The 16,635-nt window shown below is 34.4% G+C and overlaps 1 protein-coding gene across 5 annotated transcripts in view; it reads right to left on the bottom strand.

Moving 5' to 3' along the window:
- The window catches only part of Dpck (Dephospho-CoA kinase), a 118,011-nt gene that overhangs the window by 58,892 nt on the left and 42,484 nt on the right, over nucleotides 1-16,635 (bottom strand). For 4 of the 5 annotated variants that reach the window (XM_090394962.1, XM_090394963.1, XM_090394959.1 and 1 more), the window contains 2 exons: nucleotides 11,005-11,208; nucleotides 37-108 (listed from right to left, as the gene is read on the bottom strand). In XM_090394962.1, the coding sequence (XP_090251088.1) occupies nucleotides 37-108; nucleotides 11,005-11,208 (276 nt within the window). The remainder of the gene's footprint in view (nucleotides 1-36; nucleotides 109-11,004; nucleotides 11,209-16,635) is intronic. The other variant, XM_090394960.1, reaches the window with a different exon arrangement.

Genomic DNA, 16,635 nt, shown 5'->3' with positions numbered 1-16,635 from the left:
ATATTATTAAATTATATTATGCATGAATTCTCTTACTTAAATTGTGAGTCACAATCGCCCCGCCTTTTCGCATGCTCCCTGCAGTAAACAATACGCCCTCTACAACAACTATACTACAGAAACACAGAAAAACAATTAGTTTTATCATGTAAGTGAATAAGGTTCACAGACATTTGCAGACTGTGTAATATATTTCTCAACAAATAGTGCAATTACAGACAACTGGGAATATAAACACTAATGAATCACATCTCCCCTCCAACAGAAACTGCTATATACACTCAAGCAAACCACATGTTGCAGGTGCAACATATGGTTTTGCTTGACACTACCCCGTCATGAACGTGTTAAAACTAAGAAATATATAGTGAATGCATTTCAGATATTATGGAAATCGGTTTAAGAGAATTAGCATTTCAATTGAATTGTCAACTTGTTTTGTTTGGGTTACGCGATCTTTTGTTAACACCGCACCAATCATATGCACTTCTTTAATAGTTGCTCTTTCTTTACTCGCCTACAATCGCACACATCTTTCACTTTTCATTAGTAATTTGTCAAGGATTGTTCATTACGTATCTCAAGTCTTAAATTACTGGTAATTTTTGCTTGATATAATGGGAAGGCAAATGACTCTCTTTGGGTAGATAACTTTGATTGCACACAAGGAAACCACTCGAGGACAGAAGAAGTGATAGAGAGAGAATAGAGGCTTCTTGGTAAGTCATACCCATTTTAAGTTTTTTTTTTCCTGAAAACTTTAGTTTCCGAAAATCCCCGCATATATCTCACAGCACGATTTTTTAGCTTTAATTTTGGGAAAAAAAAGTGCGAGTTATATTCAAGTAAATACGGTAATTTTTTTTTTTTTAGCCTTCAAATTTTTAACTATAGATCATTGGTGAAAGTCTGGATTTATAAAACGCACAAAAGAGAGCAATATAGGTATAGAGCGGTATATATTGTCATAGTGTGTAGTGTTCGTGAAAGCTCCTGATAAGATAAGTGTTATTTTCAGTTATCGTTGTAAATTTACTTGAATATTGCGTAGTTTTGTTTGCCTTGCGTATCTACGTGCGTCTGTTTGTGTGTTTTTGGTGTTTCATTTTCAATTTGATAAAATACGTTAGAAGTAAGTATGGCTCCCATACGAAGGAAAACGGCAGCCGGTAATGATAGTTCACCATCTTTATTAAAGAACGGTAATATAAAGGAGATGATTCAGTGTACTATCTGCAAAATGTAGGCTTTGCGGAGTGTGGTTAGATGATAATAAAGGAGTGAATGTGTGTAGAAAATGTAGGGAGAATGAGGAATTGAAGTGTATTTCAGATCGTGAGTGTGATATTTTTGTCAAACTTCAGAATGAAGAAAATAGGGATATGACAAGAAACGGCGAGGTTGTACCAGAGAATTGTGAGAGTGTGAATGTTGAAAGTGTGAATGATAGTACTAATTCAGAGCATATTAATGATTTTAGAGAGAATAAAAAAGATGAGATAGATGCAATGAGTGAGATAGCATTGTTGAGTGGTGTGATACAAAGGGCAAAACAGCAGCTAGAGTGCATGAACAAAAGTCGACTGAATGAACCGGCCAATAATAAAAAGTATGACAGGAAAAATAGGCGTATGAATGTGAACATGAACAAAATGAAGGATAGAGTGCTGTATGGAGACTCGTTAGTACGAGGTGTGTTAGTAGAGGATTTGACAAAATCGTACCATCCTGGTGTGACCATCAAGGATGTAACTGAGTCTATTAGAGAGCAAAAGGAAAGGGTGAAAGAAATGATTGTTGTGGCAGGTACGAATGGTTTGAAAGGATAAAATGGAAATGATAGAGTACCTGAATGAATTGTTTGAGGTAGCAAAAGAAAAGAGTGAGAGAGTTAGAATGATTAGTCTTTTGCCACGGTATGACAGTGAAATGTTTAAAAGGAGGGCCATAATTGCAAATGACTTTATATGTGGGTTATGTATGACGAGTGGTGTGGAATTTGTGGACGTGTGGAGTGAGTTCGATGGGCAAAAGGATCTATATAAGATGGATGGCTTGCATTTCAATAGTTACGGTGTAAGGAGACTTGAGAAAGTGTTGCTGAATGTAGTGGATGTGTAAATTCAGGGAAACTAGATTTATTAAGGGGAGGGGGTAGATATACAGTACTTAGGGAGGCAGTTGAATGTATGAATGAATATAATATGCCCGAGCGAATAAGGACTACAAATCAGAATGGGATAGTTAATATAAGGCATCAAGGTAGGGTTGGGGCAAATGGGGGTCTTAAATTCATGTACACTAATGCTAGGAGTATTAGGAACAAGAAGGAAGAGTTTTTAGGCCATGGTTGGCACTTCAATTCACTAATACCAATAACCAGATTGGTTATTGGTATTAGTGAATCATGGCTAACTGTAGATGATATAGCTAGTGGGATTGAATGTGATGGGTATAGTGTGTTCAGGAATGACAGGGAGAATAAAATGGAGGAGTATTGTTGATGATAGCTGATGAGCTGCAGCCAAGGAGAATAGAAGTTGAATTGCAGGATAGAGAAAAGAACACATTTGAGGCCATTTGGTGTGAGATTGTGGCTAGCAGAACTAAATATAAAATTGGGTGTTGCTATAGACCAGGTGATGGAAAAGATGGTGGTGACAGTATGCACAAGCAAATAGAAGAAATGAGTGGAAGGAGGGTAATTATTATGGGAGATTTCAACTATGGTCACATTGATTGGAGTGAGGAGAGGACACAGGGGAGGAAGGAATTGGATTTTATGCGGTTATTAAGGGATAACTATCTGCGACAGCATGTAATGGAAAATACTAGGGGGTCAGAGAGTGCTTGACTTAGTAATTACATCTGAGGATTTGGCTGTAACAAATATGACCACATTGCCACCAATTGGTGAGAGTGATCATAAGGTCTTGACTTGGGAGGTGGCTAAAGGTGTGGAATTTTCAATTGAGACAGGGTACATGTGGAATTATCGGGCTGGAAAGTATGACACGCTTAGAAGTTTGATTGGTGCAGTGCCATGGCATGTACAACTGCAAGGACTAGAAATTGATAGTACATGGGAGGCAGTTAAGAAGTGTTTGCATGAAGCAATGGCTGACTGTATACCTAGAATCCGAATAATAAATCAAGTAGGGGTTAAATGGATGAATGACACCATTAAGCTTAAGCTGCAAAAAAAGAAACAACTATGGAGGGAATTTAAGGAGATAGGTGACCAGCAGGCACATGAACGGTATAAAGCGCAGGATAGAAGGGTGACGAGTGTGGTAAGAAAAGCAAAAAATGATTACGAAAGAACATTGGCCATGCAGGCTAAAGAGAATCCTAAACAGTTTTTTCGATATGTTGCAAGTAAAAGAAAAAATGTATATGGCAGAATGATTTTAAAGAATGCCAATGGTAGGGAGGTAACTGAATCAGTTGATATAGTTGAGTTACTGAGTGAGCACTTTGCAAGAATATATCATTCAGGTGGTGACATTGCAGAAACGAATGTACCAGTAGATTATACAGGAATTGTGGTGAATGAAGTGGAGGTGAGTAGTCTATTGCATAACCTCAATGTCAATACATCTGTGGGATTGGATGGTATACCAGCTCATGTCTTACGAGAAGCAGCTAAAGAATTGTCAGTACCCTTGACCATTTTGTTTAATTTGAATGTTGGGTCTGGGTTAGTCCCGAGGGGGTGGAAAGAGGGGAAAATAGTTCCACTGCATAAAGGTGGTTCCAAGACTGCTGTTGTAAATTACCGACCATTTGGCATATGAGGAATCATTGTCAAGGTCTTAGAGAAATTAGTCAAGAAAAGAATACAGGATTGGATAGATGAAAATGGGATATTGTATGGGGGACAACATGGTTTTGTGAAGGGTAGATCATGCCTCAGTAACTTGCTCACGTTTTATAACACAGTGACGGCTGAACTGGATATGGGTAATGGGTTTACAGTGATACTACTGGACCTTGCCAAGGCCTTTGACAGGATACCACATGGAACCCTAATCAGTAAACTGGAGCAGATGGGGATGGATATAGGGTTGGTGAGATGGATAGGAGGGTGGTTGAAGGAGAGATACCAGAGAGTGGTTTATTCAGGAGTGGAGTCAAAAAGACGTCTTGTGACTAGTGGAGTGCCGCAGGGCTCTGTTCTTGGACCACTGCTTTTCAATTTGTTCATCAATGATATTGGAAAGGATTTGAGAGGAAGTGTTCACTTGTTTGCTGATGATGCAAAGTTGGGTATTGCAATTGTGAGTGCACAGGATGTCAAAATTTTACAGGATGATTTGGATAGTTTGGAGGACTGGGCTAGGAAAAATGGATGTCAATTTAATGTGGCAAAGTGTAAGGTTATGCACTTTGGGGTGAAAAGAATAGCAGCAGTATATCACATTAGTGGAACCGTACTCCAGGAGATTGAGGCCAGGGATTTGGGAGTGTTGGTGGATAGGGAATTGAAGTTTAGGGGGCACATTGCAAAAGTGGCTAAATCAGCTCATCAAATCACTTGGCTTCTGAAAAATACTTTAACATGCAGATACAAACAAGTTGTTGTTCCTCTGTATTGAGCCTTGATAAGACCCCATCTGGACTACTGTGCCCAGTTATGGGCACCAGGGTTTCTTCGTGATGGGGAGGAAGTGGAGAGGATCCAGAGCCGAGTGACCAAGATGATAGCAGGTCTGTGGAATGAACCTTATGAGAATAGGTTGAAGATTTGTGGGTTGCAGAAATTGGTCGATAGGCGAAGGAGGGGTGATATGATTGAGACATTCAAATTACTGAAGGGCTTCTATAAGATTGATCCAAAAGATATTTTTGAAAATAGGACTGGTGGTGGGAGGACTAGGGGCCATACATGGAAGCTGGGCAAGAGCGTGGTTGACAAGGGTGTTAGAGCTAGGTTTTTTACTTGGAGGGTGGTGAATGAGTGGAATAAGCTTCCAGAGTGTGTTGTGGGTGCTACGACCGTGAATGTGTTCAAGGCAAGGTATGATAGATACTGTGTGAATGTTGAATAGTTGTTCCAGACATGATGTTAGGGTCTCCCTCGATGAGTCTGTCGACTCCTTGGAGTTGCCTGGAATAATAATAATAATAATAATAGCAGATATAAAAATAAGCAATTTCACTCCTCTCATTGATGATAAATTATTTATATTAAGTAAAAATGTATAGTATCTTTATAAATTTTGTTCTATTAAAAATAAATCTTTTTTTTTGTTTAAATGTACATCTAAATTCAAATAAAACACACAATTACAATGAAATATATTTTTATTTTGATAAGGTACTTAGTAATAATGAAAATTAAAGAAGAGGTACACGGATAGCTGAAGTTTCAGAAACACTGTCCAAATATTTAGTCTGAAACATAAGTGTATATTACGTCTGTTCGTTTTCTTAAATTCTGTTTTAAATTTGGATAGACGAAACAGCGTGATATGCACTTCTTTCAATTTTGAACGTGAAACATATTGAGTGTATTATGTATTCTGTGTGTAAGTGACTTTGGACAATTTTTAACTTTGATTTTAATTGTGTACTTATTTTTGGATTTTTGATAGACAAATAAAATTTTAAAGATAACTAGTTTATAAATAATAAACATATTAATCAGAGGCGCATTTTGCTAAAATGCCAAAATCGCTTGGTGGGCAGCATACTTTAGGTCTTACATTGCCCTCAATAATTATAGTTTACCTTTAATTATCAAATTTTCACATTACTGTATAAATTAATTATTCATAGTAAAAATCCATAGAAGGCAACTGTTTTAAATCAATTTTTTTAAATAAAATTTTATTGTTTTAAAACTCTTAAAAATAATAAATAAATTAACTCAAAATTAATAATTAATAGAAAAATAACAATTTATCAATATGAAATTTATTCTCATTTAGATCAGTAATTTGAAAGAGAAAAAGTTATTGGGAGCTGCTTTTCTCAAAAGGAAAAGAAAAAAAGGAAGCACAAGTAAAGGAAGCAACAAGCGATATAAGGATATTTGGAATTTTAACGAAAGACACCAAAGAGAGCAAGTTTTCAACAGAACCAGCACTAAAAGTTCTAAAAATTTCAGCACCAGCCATTGGAGCAGCTTCTACATCCTTGTCAACCAACACCAACGATTCCTCTGCATCAGCCACTGATACTGATGAAACAGCCATTTGCGGTGATTCCAAAAATGATGATAGTGACAAACAGATGATCCACCTCAACAACTGAATTAAATCTGCCTTCTACAAGTAGTTATGTTTCATGTGAAATTGAAACAGAAGAGAAAAGTACAATTGAACATCAAAACCAGGAAGAGAAGCAAATAGTTGCTTCTCGATTTCCGATAAGTGGTGTAATAATCACTACTTCTTCTCCCTTAGTCCTAAATGAACCGTTGGATCATTCATGGCTGGTAGGTGATACTCTTTGCTAGCCTTCTCCAGTCGTCTCGGTCTCTTGTTCTTGATGTCAGTTGAGAAAGGGAGGAATTTGTCCATTTTTTGATGTCATCAGTCCATTTTAATTGAGGTTAATTATATTTTCATTATATAATTATCACTATATAATGATAATTATACAGTGGATGTTAAATTAGAAAATATTGATAATGCAAAAATAATGATTTTAATGATCCCATAACATGGCACATAACCAATAGTAACATACAAATATTTGTTCAACATGGACCCGAGTTGTGCGATAATATAAGTGTTTATCCTGATACAGAAAATCAGCATTTTGATAAAAAATGGTTTGTAAAAACCATATCAAATGGAGAACAAGTACTCAGAAATTGGTTGATATATTGCAAGCGAAAAGATGCACTGTTCTGTTTTCCATGTATTCTTTTTGGAAAAAATCATAATGTATGGACCACTTCAGGGTTTCGAGACTGGCAGCATTTGAATCCTATGTTACCACGTCATGAAAATTCATTATATCATAAAAAAAATTACGTCAAATGGAAAACTTTCGAATCAAAAATTAAGAAAGGTGGTTTTATAGATGATCAATTCCAAGAAAAAGAAAAGTGGAGGCATATTTTAAGTTATTTTGGATGCCATTCTGCATTGCATAAAAAATAATGATGCTTTGAAAGGAACTTGTGAAAAAATTGGCCATCCTGAATATGGAAAATTTTTGATCATGATAGAATTAATTAGTCATTAAGATCCTATTACTGCGCAAGATACTGAAAGTCATAAGAAAAATCAAGTTAATTATTTCTCTCCTATAATACAAAATGATATAATTAATGTAGTTGCTTCTAAAATTTCAAATATTTTTCTATTTTATTTGATAGCACACCGGACACTTCTCACCAAGAACAGATGACCCAAATTTTGCGCTATGTTAACATTGATCCTAACAGGAATAAATGTAGTGTTATAACGTGTCTGCTGTGCCATTGTTATAAAGTTTCTGGGGGGGCTTTATTATTTATTTATTACTAGCATTGCAAATATCAATTCTATTGCGTATATGTCTCTATGTTGAATAGACTTGCGTTGTAGTTATGCATTCCACATTAGTAATAACAAACTAAGCCTTATGTCGCGTTTCCTTTATGATTTTCTTACTTAACTTAATCTTTAGGGCCACCAGAAGATTATCCGTTCCCTGAATCCTATATATTATCCTTATTACTCAAACAAATTTATTTTTTGCTGCACCAGCTTGAGCATTAAAGTTAGGGATAGACTCTAGCTTTAGGTTAACTATAGAATCACAGGTGTTACTAGCAATATAATTAAATTCCTAGAAACTTGGAATCTCTGGCATAATCTTATTCTTGTTTGCAGTCGTGCCCTTACTTTCACTTGGAGTATTCCCGCACACTCACACTTACTCAGGTTCGATTTTTATGAAGGGTCAGAGTCAGTCAATATGATCAGATACACATAAATTTAAAGAATCAAACATTTATTAAATCCAATTGATGACACTCCACAAATTAAATTGATTATCAAATTCTAAAGAAAATTCATTACCTCTCATTCACTCTCTCAGCCATTAATCAATTTCAATATTCTACCTTAAATATCAGCGATTCTATGTCTCAATATCTCAGTACATAATACACTTGCGATTACAATTCATTATTAGCACTAAGTTCAGAATATAAGCAAAGTTTCAATATCTCAATGACTCAGAACATGTCACACTTAAAGTTTACAATTTACTTTATACATTAAATTCAGATTATCAACAAAACTCAATACCTCATTAACTCAGTATACGTTACATTAAAATTTACAATTCAATTTTTCTCTCTAAGGCACTTTGACACACTCTTCTAATTCTCTTAGAACAATCAATGCAGAATCTTTATCGGGTTGAAAGTTCCAAAAGTTCGTCTCAAGAAAACGTAATCATTTATATTCAGATCTAAACTTTTCACTCTTTCCTGTACTGCAATCTTAAATCCCACTCTCTTAAATATAAGTCAATCTCAAAAAGGCTAGAATAAGAGAGAGTACTTATCTAATTCTTTTGTCTTCGGTTCTTGCCGTCCTTTGTCTTTTGTTTTCTAATCTGGATTTCTCGATACCAATGCCTTGTGGTTTACATGTGCTCGTTGGGGTGGACGCTAGTCTCCTGCCTAGATTTTACGTAGTATGGACTTCTACTACGGCCTGCGATTTTATCTTGCCGACTCTACTACTGTGACATACTGAACTCTGTCGAAAGTCAGCCCTCAAATATGAGAGCTGATCCGCGAAGATTTCTCGAAGCATTCGGAGAGAAATTTCAGGAACGAGAAAAAACAGGGGGGGGATTTCCTTCCGTGTTATGGGTTATATACCATCTTCAAGAGCGCCACCTTTTCGCATTTGAAATTTTCCACCGCTTCACCCATTGGTCTCCGTTCGGGTGACTACACCGATTTACATACGGGACTTTTTTGTTCGGGGGAATGTATGAGTCAGCATGCTTTCTAAGATATGGTGCCCTCAGGTATTTTTCTGACCTTACTGCATTTAGGGTGATCTTTGCCCTATATCGTTGAATTTGCATTCTTTCTTTGCATTATTTTGTTAATAATTCTCTCTCATTCTGCCCTTTTTTCTGACCCGTATTTATTCTAGACACTCAGGTATAAGTTTCAAAATTCACAAAATTATTATACAGAGTGGTTACAAACAAAAAAACACATTTTTCCTGCTGAAGGATAGGTATGTAATTTTGATTTTATGTAAAATTGTTAGACTCTGGAATGGTGACGTCAGAAAATTCTGAAGGCGCCAATTTCAGATCTAACAGTAGCATTGAAGAAACCTTTATAGATTTTATTGTGACACATACAAAAACTGGCAAAGCACTTGACATCGAAAAAAAGTTAATATCAGACGGATTAAATATTAGAAATATAAGAGGACAGTCATATGATAATGAAGAGAATATGGCAGGTAAACACAAGGAGGTACAAGCCAGGATATTACATTTAAACAATATGGCAAGATTTGTTCCCTGCACTGCTTACAGCCTTAATTTAATAAGGCATTCATGCTGCACAAACATCTGTTCAAATGAAATCATGTTTTGGAACGATTCAAAAATTGTTTACCTTTTTTGTAAATTCTACTATATAAATTCTAAAATTATCTGTTCGTTTTCAAGGTTTTAAGTGACACAAGGTGGTCTGCAAAAGCTAACGCGGTAAAAGTCTTACGAAATCAAATGCCTTTAATAATACAACTTCTTAATGAAATGTGTGATGGACAAAGACAAGTTACAGTAGACTGTAACAAATGCTCGAATGTTGCTAAAATTATCAAAATTTAATTTTGTTGCACTATTAATATTTTGGGATACAATATTAGGAAAGATAAAGTAAATGTACTTTTACCAGAAAAAAAAAAACACAGTCAAAAATGCTGTGAAAATGATAAAAGCTCTAAAAAATGAAATTCAACAGTACTGAAATGATTTTTTCGATTCACTTCACAATTCGGCAAAAATTTAGCCAAAACAATAAATATTGAAACTTGCATTCCAGAAAAGAGACGGCACAAAATAAAAAATATGCCTGGTGAGAAAGCTACTGACGATTCGTTTGCCATGAATGAAATTGCATTACTAAAAAAAGAAATGTGCGAAGTTTTAGATCTAATACTCATACAACTCAATGATAGATTTACTGCTTTACAAGAGATCGCAAACGACTTCAGTTTTTTAAATGGACATGCTTTAAAAATTATGAAGCTAGATGATCTCAAACGATGCGCAGCTGATCTGGCATTGAAATGTAATAGCGACTTAGATGTATGTGAAATTGAGTTTCAAATATCAAGCTATGGAAGTTTTTGAAAATTTAAGTGATATGGACGCTTTTCAAATCTTCCAAAAAAATTACGAATTCTCATTACAAAACATCCAAATCTAGACATAGCATTAAAGATTTTCATAACAATGCCTGTAACAACAGCTTCCTGCGAACGTTCGTTTAGCAAATTGAAAATTGTAAAATCATTCGTTGTTCTCTTGGACAAGAGTGGTTGACAAACATTGCTATAATATCAATTGAAAAAGATATTGCAAAAACATTAAATTATGACGATATAATAGATGTTTTTGCAAATGAAAAAGCTAGAAAAATTTCTTTATAAAATATACTGAACTTATTTATGTTTTTATTATATTATTTTATATTATACCTATGTCATGTATTTCTTTAATTTATTTGTCACTGAATATGAATAAAAATTTGTTCTTATTTAATAGATTATTTATTTATACAAATGCATAATTAGATTTACACACAACTCATTTTTATGGGGTTAATAGCAAATATTTAACATATTGCATTTAAATTTTTCAAAATTTTTGTCATTTTTGGGTTAGCGGGGGTGGGCACAAGTTAGACACTTGCCACAGGCACTTCATACTGTCGTTACGGCACTGCTAACAACAATACCAAATTTAAATCAGTAGAATGAAAAAAAAAACAGAAAAAAAGAAAGTATTACATACCTTTAATAAATGCAATCAAAATTTGGAGGACTATTGACTTTAATATCTCAGGGTGTGTAATGGCATTAAGCTGTTTTCTTTTGTCAGGATCAGAAAATATTAACTCTCCTAAAAGTGGCCTGTTGATAGAAGAATCAGGAAGCAAGACAGACTGGCCAAAATTCTGCTTTATCTTTTTCCAAGCTTTTTTCCCAGGCATACAAACTGAAATATGATAGTACAATTACTAAAAAGCAGAAGGTTATCCTACACAAATTTATTATCTCAGCATTTTAATGATTACTCAAAATATCAATAATGTACCTGTAAGAGAAGTCATGAAAATAAGATATTTTGTCCAATGAATTCACTTGGGGCATAAGCTCTTGGGGGGTTAGGCAATGTTAAGACCAGTGCTCAACAAATATGCTTGCCTACTTGTACGTAAGGAGTAGCTGCAGACTGGACACGGCCAACTTTATTTTTAATAAAAAATAAAGTTGGCAGTGCACAGTGCCACTCATGGAACTGGGCTCGTGCAATTCTGTGGGCAGTGCAGAGGTGTGCCTAAGTTGTAACAGTATTAATGGCAAGGCTGTGTATAAAGAGAAGAGAAAGCCTAAAGCAAACTTACTGATGGAAAACATGGAGGGCACACCCTAATCACATTAACCAGAAGACAAAAAAGATGTGAAAACATTATATAGATATTCTGGTCACAATACAGTGACATGGAAATCTTGGCGCACTTAAGTGACATACATCATACAGCTCACTATGGAATATAAAAAGTTACCATTTTTGAATGATTTAGTAATGCGAAACCACAGAACTTTGGTAAGCCAAGTATAGAGAAAATCAACACAGATAGATACTTATATACTATGTAATATTATCATCCTGCCAAAAGAAAGGGTACAATTATTATATTCATGATGGGCATGAAACAAATTGTGTCATTCAGTACTTGCTCGTTGGAACAAATTGTCTTGTTCTTCTATTTGCCCAACAGATAGCAAACAATAAATCATTATGCATGCTTTCTAAAGAAACCAAAGATATAAATAGCAGAAAGAATAAGACTTCTTGCTTTCTGGTTACAGAATTCATTTAATTGAGAGATATTCTATAACTTTATTTTTAAATTTCTAAGTGTAGGTATCCTGTGAAAACAGTTCATACAAAAATTCTAACAAAAAACCTGAAATTGGCATATATACAGGTAACCCTTGTATAACGCAGTACTTATACAACGCAGTCTACAATTTCTAGTAATCATTTATTTATTTATTTTTTCATATATTTTTCACTGCAGGACTTAAAAATCATATTTCATCTTCGTTAAATTTGTGTCTGCCAGTATCGCGCAGGTAGTTATAAGTATCAAATTTAGTTTTATTGTATCACTGAATAAGGTATTGTACATAGGCTTTTGCAGTCTGTGCCATTCTCAACAAATGGAATAAAAATGGTGCTAACTAATAAATCACATGTCCCCCACTCACAGAACCTATGCTGTATAGACTTAAGCAAAACCATATGTTGTACTGAAACACAGTATCTAACTAAAAACTACTGTTCCAATTTTTCAATTATAAAATAAGTGTTTGTTTTATTGCATTTGAAATTCTTCATGTTATTATGACAGATGACAAAGGCTAACTTAAAATAAAATTCCACCAAGAATTGAAACATGCCATATAATGAATGTGTGAGTTTGCCTGCCACCTCAAACACAAACAAGAAGCCATAAAATTCAACCAAGGATTGAAACGTTTGTGTGAGTTGAGCCAGTCAGAAATGAGAAGTTCTGTCGGAACAATAAATGACACCCTGTTGTGAATGTGTTAAAACTAATAATGAATGTTGTTGACAGTTTCAGATGTTATGGAATTCGATTGAAAGGAATTAGCATTTCAACTCAACACTTGTCGGTTGTCTTTGGGTTGTGCGATCTTTGATTAATACCGCACCAATCATATGCAAGTCTTTATAGCTGGTCGCTCATGTAAAACAAAATTCAGCTTGTACATATTGTATAATTAAAAAAAAAGTTGAATAATTTATAAGTGTATAAAAGGATACAATCGTTGACGTGCCACCTCTGGCACGAGTGCCATAAGTTCGCCATCTAGGGTTTACTGTATAAAGTGTTTATTGTTGAAAATTGTCTTTGTTTTCTGCCAGGAAAGTGCATTAAAAATCATGTTTGTTATTCTCAAGCTGAAGAGTTAATTTTCTGGTGAGTTACATACATATGTAATGCTTTTTTTTATTGTAATGGCCATTAAAACTGCAATGAAAGGGAAAAAACCAACATTGAAGGGGAAATTCATTTCTCACGAAGAAAAAATTAAAATCTTAGATCAGTTGAATATTAGAGAAAAACCAGGAGTTGTTGCAATGACTTTGAATTTAAATGAATCAACAATTCGAACAATGAAACAAAATGAACATAAAATCCGAGAAAGTGTTATTTCTGGGTCAACGGTAAGTGCAAAGCGCGTTGCTCATGTTCAGAACATTCTAATAGAAAAAAATGGAGAAATCTCTAATGATTTGGATAGAAGATTGCACTCAAAAGAAAATTCCTTTGGATGGACACCTTATTAAGCAAAAAAGTTCTCATAGTTTATAAACATTTAAAAGAACTTGATCAAGATTCTGCAGAAGAAATCTCTCAACATGGATTTTGTGCCAGTAAGGGTTGGTTCGAAAACTTTAAAAAGCTGTTTTCTTTGTATAATCTTAAAATCCAGGGAGAATCAGCATCAGCAAACATTGAAGCTGCCTGGAAATACCCAGCAGAACTTTTAAAAATCATTAAAGAAAGTGGTTATTGTGCAGACTAGGTGTTCAATGCGGATAAATCTGGGTTATATTGGGGAAAAAAATGCCAGAACGCATCTATATTTCAAAAAATGAAAGATCAGTTCCTGGATTCAAAGTTTCCAAAGACAGAATTACTCTACTGTTTTGTAGTAATGCATCAGGTCATAGGTTCCAAAACTTTTTTGGGCCTTTTGCACTTTGCAAAACATAAATTTTGTAACGCCCCCATTATAACAGTAACGCCCCCCAAAACGCAAGCACATTTTGTTCGTCCGACCACGACATTGTCCGAATAATTATAAATAAAATTATTACACAAGATATAAACAACAAACCTACAAAACATAACCACAAAACAGTATAATATATAAAAGTGGTTTTATATATTTTATATTTTGAAATGAAATATAACGAATATATTTGCTACTGTAAACATAATCTATTATACATACATATATACATGCTCTATTTTCTCATTGACATAGAAAATTGACATCTATTTCTATCTGACATGGTAAATTTTTCAAATAATTAAATAATTGAAATAGAAAATTGATAAAAAAAAATTGATCGTGTAAGACGGGCATAAGATGAATTAAAATGCAATATTTAAATTTTAAATGATCATCTAATCGCAAAATCACAAAAATAATTAATTTTTAAATATATCTTATTAATTTCTTCTATAAAGAGCCACCGACCCCTAGACCACCTCCAAATGCTTCTGATCCCACTATAGCCACCCCCCAGAAGGCTTCAGTGCCCACTGGGGGTGGTACCGCCCACTTTGGGAACCTATGCATCAGGTGATTACATGACAAAAACCAATGTTTATTAACCGATCCGCAAATCCCGTGCGATGAAAGGACTCAACAAGTCCACCCTACCTGTTTATTGGCAGGCCAACAAAAAGGCATGAGTTACAGCTAGCATGTTTGAAAATTAGTTTTTCAAGTGTCTTGTACCCGATGTAGAAAGTTGCACAAAGAAAAAGAATATGGACTTCAAAATTCTACTAATTTTAGATAAAGCACCAGGCCACCCAACAAATTTAAGCCATCTGATATTAAAATAACTTTTTTGCCATCTAATACTACTTCACTTATTTAACCACTCGACCAAGGAATAATATCAACATTTAAATCATATTATATTCAGCGAACATTCCAATTAATTTTGGAAAAAATGGAACCTAATCCAAACATGACACTGCCTCAAGCGTGGAAAGAGTTTTCAATATTGAATTGTGTGAAAATTATTTCTCTGTACATTAGGGAATTACAACCCTCTACTCTGAATGCTTGCTGGAACAAAATTTCATACCTCCAGTGGATGCCAAGTTACATCGTATAATAAACGTCGCACACATTTTTGGTGGAGAGGGCTTTTCTGATATGGTTGAAAATGAAATTAGTGAATTAATTGATGGAGAAACAGATTTAAATGAGGAGCAACTGGTACAATTAATAGATGCCGTCGAACCAAATGGTGGGGAAAGTTCTGCTGAAGATTCTGATTGTGATGAATCCGTTAAAGAATTCAGCAGAAGGATTGAACTTGGCAAGAAAGTTAGGAAGTTATTTTCCAGATAATGATCCCTCAGCGGAGTGCACGAGACAATTGGATATTTGTTTAGTGCCATATTATGAACTTAATAAAAAATTGCAGCATAGTGGAAAGCAAATTCTTATTACTGACTTCTTGATGACTAAACCAGCCGAAGTATGTAATGAGAATTATACAAATGATGTCCAAGAGATTTCAAGTGGTGACGACCTCCAGCCACTTAAAGAACATCTATGAAATGCTATTTCTGAAGACAGTGATGACGATTAAAATATGCACTTTATTTTATTGTCTAAAACAGTTATTCATTATGTGCAATGAAATTTATGTACAATTTGTAATTTTTATAATTTTATACTATGTATTTGTCTCATAGTTTGTTTTCTTAACTTACATGAATTACCTGAATTAAATAAAAATGTTGTTTTTGTTGTTTATATAATTAAAAAAAAAAAAGATTTCGGAACCTAGCCCTACTTTTTCTACGTGATCTAAGTCTCACATAATGCGATTTATATAATGCGGCATTACTATGGAACCTAACATCCACGTTATACGAGGGTTACCTGTATTGGCAAATGTGTAAAAATATGCCTGACCTCCCAAAGGGATGACATGTTACAAAATCACACGAGCACCCACCATATGCACAACACAGGAAACAAAGCCTGGAATGAACATGCTAAACTTCTCATAACAAAATCAAATCAACTCCTGTTAATGTGAATCTTTTGCAACAAAGAAAATGGCAAATCTGAGAGCTTTCTTGTTGTAACTACTAGCAATAATAAATTCTAAAATTGAATTCAGCTATGGTGCTGTAATTTGCTTGTTTTAGAAAGATAACTAGATTTATATAAATTTTCTGTAGTATTGGAGTGAACCAGTGCTAAGACTACCGGGCAGATTTATCTTATTCAAACTCAAATTAAGCAATTTATAAATTAATGTAGTCAAGTGGTGGCTTATTTATACATTTCATAAAAAAAAATAATTACAGGCAGTGTAAATCAAGCAAGGATTACAGATTCAGTGAAAGAAAAAAATCACTTTTCCCACTCAAACTTGGTAATATTATTGAATTTAGTATCTTTGGAGTTCTGGTTATCCAGCATAAGAACATATGTTAAAACTTTAATTTCCTTCTTACTGTTCAACAAAGCACAGAGAAGTGAATTATAAAGATTTATATCTCTATGATAAAGAAGCTTGTGGCATACTATGTGCTTAGCTTACCTTCTGGAACCAAAATAA

The sequence above is a fragment of the Typopeltis vanoorti genome, chromosome 6, assembly GCF_054136105.1.
Source record: "Typopeltis vanoorti isolate ZY-2024b chromosome 6, IOZ_Tvanoo_1.0, whole genome shotgun sequence".
Lineage (NCBI taxonomy): Eukaryota > Metazoa > Arthropoda > Arachnida > Uropygi > Thelyphonidae > Typopeltis > Typopeltis vanoorti.
This window is presented reverse-complemented; position numbering and strand designations above follow the sequence as displayed.